At 35.2% G+C, this 6,000-nt stretch overlaps 1 protein-coding gene across 1 annotated transcript; it reads right to left on the bottom strand.

Annotated features, from left to right (window-relative positions):
• Nucleotides 1-1,489: 1,489 nt before the first annotated feature.
• On the bottom strand, nucleotides 1,490-3,416 carry LOC127880739 (uncharacterized). Its single transcript, XM_052428108.1, has 2 exons — nucleotides 3,074-3,416; nucleotides 1,490-2,743 (listed from the first exon to the last, which is right to left on the bottom strand). Exons 1-2 carry the CDS (start codon nucleotides 3,288-3,290, stop codon nucleotides 1,743-1,745), a joined length of 1,218 nt encoding a protein of 405 aa, XP_052284068.1. The 5' UTR covers nucleotides 3,291-3,416; the 3' UTR covers nucleotides 1,490-1,742.
• Nucleotides 3,417-6,000: the final 2,584 nt, after the last annotated feature.

The following is a 6,000-nucleotide window of genomic DNA, read 5'->3' as shown; positions in this document are numbered from 1 at the left end:
CCAAATTCAAACTCAACTTGGGGTAACAGAGTTGGAATCGTGTTACTTTGTTGTGTGGAGTGACATCAGTGTTCACATTGAACAAATAAATTTCAACCCGGAATTTTATGAACAAATCTGTGCTAAGGCAGAAGTTTTTTTTCGTAGGGCTTTGTTACCAGAGCTTGTTGGAAAGTACTTTACCCGTCTGTCTAACATCAATCAAATTGATATGAACTCAGTTCATATTCTTAAGGAAATAACATCCAGCCAAAAAGATGACGGTAATGTGGGAGAAAGGTTTTGCTATTGTAGAGGACTTGAGGAGCCACCCATGGTTGGTTGCGATGGAGAAAATTGCAAAATTGTATGGTTTCATTTTAGCTGTGTAAATATCACCAAGTCGCCTGAGGAAATTGAAACAGTGAAATGGTATTGTCCAGATTGTGCTATGTAAATGATAACTTACTTGAAATGGAAGTGACAACTTGATCGCAACAATTAAATTGAAACAGTGAAATGGTATTGTCCTGATTGTGATATGTAATTGTTAACTTATTTGAAATGAAAGTGACAACTTGATTGCAACAATTTCAGAGAAATGTGTATCTGTTTAATTAATAATTTTTCTCCTGAGAAAATATTGTACCATTTTCATATTGACAGATATTTGTTTTGAATGAGTGATGCATTTTGGCTAATTATGTGACTAATATGGTTAATGGAGTTGTGTTGCTTGATCATTTGAGCCTTGGTTCTTAGAAAACTGGGCTTAATGCATGTGCGTAAAGTGTCATGCCAGATTGGCCTGTGCAGTCCGGACAGGCTAATCAGGGACGACACTTTCCGCCTTAATTGGATTTTTGCTAAGAAGAGACTTCATTTAAACAAATGTCAAAAAAGCGGTGTCGTCCCTGATTTGCCTGTGCAGTCTGCCCAGGCTAATCTGGGATGACACTTTATACATATGCATTATGCCCATTTTTCTCAGAACGCGACTTAATTTGGTCATAAAAATGTCTTATTTGTTAAGTCTTCTGAGTAAAAGATTGGTATTTTTGTTTTTTTAGGAAATCTTCTTGATTTTGCAAAATTGAGAATTGAATAAAGACGTCATAATGATAATGCAATTCCATGTGTACTGTTTTGCTTATCTTTATTTCTTACATATTGGTCCAAGTCAAGGAGTCGAATGACAAAAAGTCCTTTAACAAAGTAATTCAACTGTTTATTACACTTAAGTAAATATTGAAGTATTTAAATGGAAAATCAATTCACAGAATTTTTTTTTTTAACTATGTGTACTAAATTCATAATACAAGTTGAATTATTTTTTTTAGGACTTTTTGTTCAAATATTAATCCTTTATCAACAGCTCTTTAATCATAGTATTTGAGAAGTAACATCATTTAGAGAGTTAAATTTAATCAATAAAATATGATTTACAGAATGAATTATGAAACTATATAATGCTATATACTATATATACTAAACACAGAGAGCACGGATAAGACAATACAATAGACAGTCTATTTATCAAAGTCGACCACTGATTCACATAAGTTAACCAGCGCACAACACACATGAGCTATTTTGTCAATTGTAGTAAAGCCATCCTCATCTTTGGTAATCACTAGGTCCAATGGTAGTGTCCCATTTAAGAATGTGTACTTTTGGCGCACAAGCCCAATAACTCTCTCAACATGTATCCGTACATTGGCTATTTTTCTTGTTGTTTCTACATCCAATGGAGAGAGTTGGTCTTAACCTTTGGTGAAAGCTGGAATTTTCAATGACCCACAAACAGAACCAACACTATCCGCAATGTCAAATCCTCTATCTGCCAACACTAAATCCCCCGGCAAAATGTTATCTAAAAAATTGCAATGTTCAGTGACATATTTGTCACTTGCACGACCGCCCCAACCTTTGGAAATAAACGACACTACTCCCTGTGGTGTGATTCCAATAAGGAACTTCACAGTGTTGTGATGTTTGTATGACGACCATGTCTCTGCCCTCGCTATAAGATTTGATGGACGCTCTATAAAGATCTCGAAGCAATCAATGATTACTGCACACTTATTACCAAACTGTCTTTGGAACTGTACTGGCATTGTTGCTCTCAATGAGGCTCTGTCAGGCCATCGCACAATTGGTTTTAGTCTTACATACATGATGTCAATAGTATTCACAAAAGTTCGAGAAATGGTTGCACATGAAACATTCAGTTGGTAGGCAAGGTGATTGACAGTCAAATTTAGGCGAAGTCTACTTAAAGTCATCACAAGGCACTCAAACTTTCCAAGTGTTACACTATGTTTGCTTGTTAAATAAGGATATAGATACTTGTACAATGACATCAGTATAGCAAAACAAGAAAGTCCTGTAAAGTACCTCACTCTTTCATCATTGTCTTTAAGAGTCTCCTGAGAAAACATAGACGCATTCCGGATAGATGTTTTTAGATTTTCATTTTCTAGTTTCAAACGTTTATTTTCCTGTTCCAATGATTCTACATCTGAAGTAAGCATATCAGTCTGAACATTCTTTGCACTATCTAAATTTACATCAGGTGGTAACTCTGGAGTGTTGTTGTCTGAAAGATCTTGGACCAATGATCTTGCAGTCTCAGCACGTTTCTTCCGTCTCTCAAAGCGCTCAGCAGCAACTTTAGGGGCAGGCGTACTCGGAGCTTGACATCCCATGTTCACTGATGGCGCCCAATCAGGACTGTCTCGGTCAAAAAGTTCTGCCTTTTGCTCTGAAAATATAAAGTGACATAAAGTATGACTTGTGTGGTATAACAATTTTCTTTCCACTTTCCTGGTCTTAACTATGAGACTCAAACCACCAATTTTTAGTCTGAGCTCCAGCTATGATCTTCTGGTGAATAGACAAAGAATTTCATAATTTGAATCTTTTCAATATCAAAGTGTATTGATTCTTTATGTGGATGTAGACTTGATCAATGATCAATGCTTAAAATTGTGTACCAGTACCGTAGACTGTTCAACTTGTACATGTACATGGTATAAAATTATTATCACTACATTCAAGTTATTTATTCATAAATATTTGCACATTAACTTACTAGATACAAAATGGTCAGAACACACTCGAATATTCTTCAAATTCTTTCCACTGAAGTCTTGTTGTAGCCTTGCTAACCATAATCGCCGTCTCTCTGTTGACAACTCACTGGTTTTCTTGCACTGATTAGTAATTATCTCAGGTAATCTATAAAAATGTCTGTCCTTCTCCCTTGTAGAATTGTTATGACAGCCGATAACTCGGCAATAATTGACCATTTTGACATGTAAAGAGAAATTAAGCGGCGAATTGTAAATAGCTGTCAATGATGCGTAATGGTTAATCGAGCGTGTCCCTCCAATATGGCCGCCGGATATTCGAACAGACACCTGCAAACGGTCTATTGACATACCTGTACTCTGAAGCCAACTCTGTATCGAAAGTCAACCAGAGTCGTAACATATTTATGTCACGCTATAAATCAAAGAATACTCATTTTCTTGGATACATTTCTACATATATTGGTGAATGAATATAAATTACTGCATCAAGGAATATTTTAAGGTTTAAATGTTTCAAATGCATCTAACAATAGATGAAAATAACTCTCATCAGTCTGAAATTCACAATTTTGAAGCCATTGTCGCTTTATCCAAGACTAGTTTTCATTTGGATACTGTCGGATCATCCTTGACATCTTTTGCTGATATTGTAAACATTACCTTTGTTTTCTGAAATCTATTATTTGTGATTAACAACATACGTCTGGTGGATTATAAAACTGATTTCAGTGTGAATCGGGTAGTTTTAAATATTTACTTTGAGTTTGTATTTACACTACAATTTGTTAACAAAACAAGCCAGAATATTCTAAAATACCGGGAAATGTCATTCTGAATTTGAAAACACTTGAGCACATGGTATACAAATATACAAATACAAATTTTATTTTAAGTCAGTTTGTACATAACAAGTATAACATTAACATCTACATTTTCACAACAATAACACGTATACTGAAAGCGCTTGGACAAAGCGGAAAGAATCCGGGTATTTCGGACCAGGGTATTTCCGGGACAGATTTACTCGTTATGCAAAGGAAAAATATGATATGTGTAATCGACAATTTCAATTGGGTTTCGGAACGCATGGTTTTATTTTTCTATGCGTAATTGGCAATTTTACATTGGGTATTTACACAAATGCGCACCTTATCTGTAGCTCTGTTACAGTAATCTGTGAAACAACGTCATTAATAAAACAAAAAAATATGTTTGACCACAACGGTGGCTAATAATGTTTAGGAAAAATACAAACAATATAGATTTATCTATAACATAACATGTTAGAATTTTATCATGCATTTATAATCACTCATAATGAGAGTTCAATATACAGTTACATGCATAGACAGTTTTTTTAAGCCAGTGCCTTTTGAATTCAGAAAATAAGCAAGATAAACCATAAAATTGGGAAAAATAGATAGTAAACCATGAAATGGAGAAAAATGAGGCATTATTAATATGATTATAAATAACAGAATCACAATAATATTGTTTTTAAGTGCATGATTTAGTGCATTTTTAAATTTATATTATAAAATGCTGCTTGAATTTCTTTTTACCTTTCATATGTAAAAAAAGAAATATCATCTGCTAGTGCAAAATATGACTGGTCATTTCGCAGCAAAAGATAAGAAAATAAGTGCATTAAATAAATGAATTAATATTTTTGTATCTGGAATAGTTGTATTTTAAATCGATCCTCCACCCTATTATGGCTGAATAAGGGCTAAATTGCTTTCCAACTTGAAATGAAAAGGCATATTGGTTGATCGTGTAGCGTTAATGTGCAAAATTTGAGGGCCAATTGATAAAGCTTGTCGATGCCAAAACAGGTAATAATAATAATTTATTATCAGGTACATGTACACAAGCAAATAAGTATATTTAACCCTTTCAGCGCGGGAACAAAAGGCCTTTGAAAAAAGTTTGGATTCAGATGAGACGCCACAGAACGTGGCGTCTCATCAGGATCCAAACTGCTATTCTGATAGTATTATTTGAAAAAAAAATCGAAGAAAATGCTAATTTTAGAAATTCAGCAGACGACATTTTAGCAGACGACAAATTTCCCAGCATGCAAAGGGTTAAGATGCTTAAGGTGTGGAAGACTCATAATCAGGTTTGGTGTCCCTCAAACCCTAAGCGTCTTGTTATTTCTTATGCAGTTTGTATAGATAGTGCCACATCCTGACACGTAAAGCTTGTGCTTTGTTGGCAGCGTTAGTTGGCTGTTAACAGGTTCATTGTGGTTATCTCCACCATCAGTCTGTCCGTCTGTCCTAGCCACTATCTCTTACACCATAAACACTAGAACCTTGAAACTTAAACACATGGTAGCTATGAGCATTATGTGCGACCCTGCACTATTTGGAATTTTGATCTGACCCCTGGGTCATAAGTTATAGGGGTTGGGGTGGGGACGGGTCAGAGATTTTCAGGGTTGGCACCAATCGACCGCCCCCGGTTTTAACCGGCGGTTTTTACCGGTTAAAACCGCCCCGGTCAATACTCCAGAAGTGGTTGTTACTGGTCAATACTGGTCGATTGAACTTTACCCCCAATTTTAATTTATATTCCATGCCTAATTAAACAATATTGATAATATAAATTAAACAGACATGTTGCCAATAATGTCTTAAGCTATTAATACCCACTATTTTATACATGTTCATGCAATTTGTAGGCCAATCTCTCAAAATTTTGCAAATAAGTCAAAGTTTGTCAATTTGATTTTTCTGGTTGATTGAACTTTTTTTCAATTCTACTGAATTATGATGCTCAGATAATTCTATGCTTGATTCAACAAGAACCTGTCAATTACTGTGTATGAGTTGTTCCTCATACCCCACTGTCCCCACAGTCTTCTAACAGTCTTCTCACCTATACAGGTGGGGCACCCAAAACTGATAATAGGGCCTTAAAT

The sequence above is a fragment of the Dreissena polymorpha genome, chromosome 5 (genome assembly GCF_020536995.1).
Source record: "Dreissena polymorpha isolate Duluth1 chromosome 5, UMN_Dpol_1.0, whole genome shotgun sequence".
Classification (NCBI taxonomy): Eukaryota; Metazoa; Mollusca; class Bivalvia; order Myida; family Dreissenidae; genus Dreissena; species Dreissena polymorpha.
The sequence above is the reverse complement of the archived record's forward strand: the minus strand, read 5'-3'. Positions and strand labels throughout refer to the sequence as shown.

Coding starts and splice junctions, on each gene's coding strand:
- LOC127880739 (XM_052428108.1), bottom strand. CDS start 3,290: ATGGTCAATTATTGCCGAGTTATCGGCTGTCATAACAATTCTACAAGG. Junction 2,744..3,073: donor TTCTGACCATTTTGTATCTA/GTAAGTTAATGT, acceptor TTATATTTTCAG/AGCAAAAGGCAGAACTTTTT.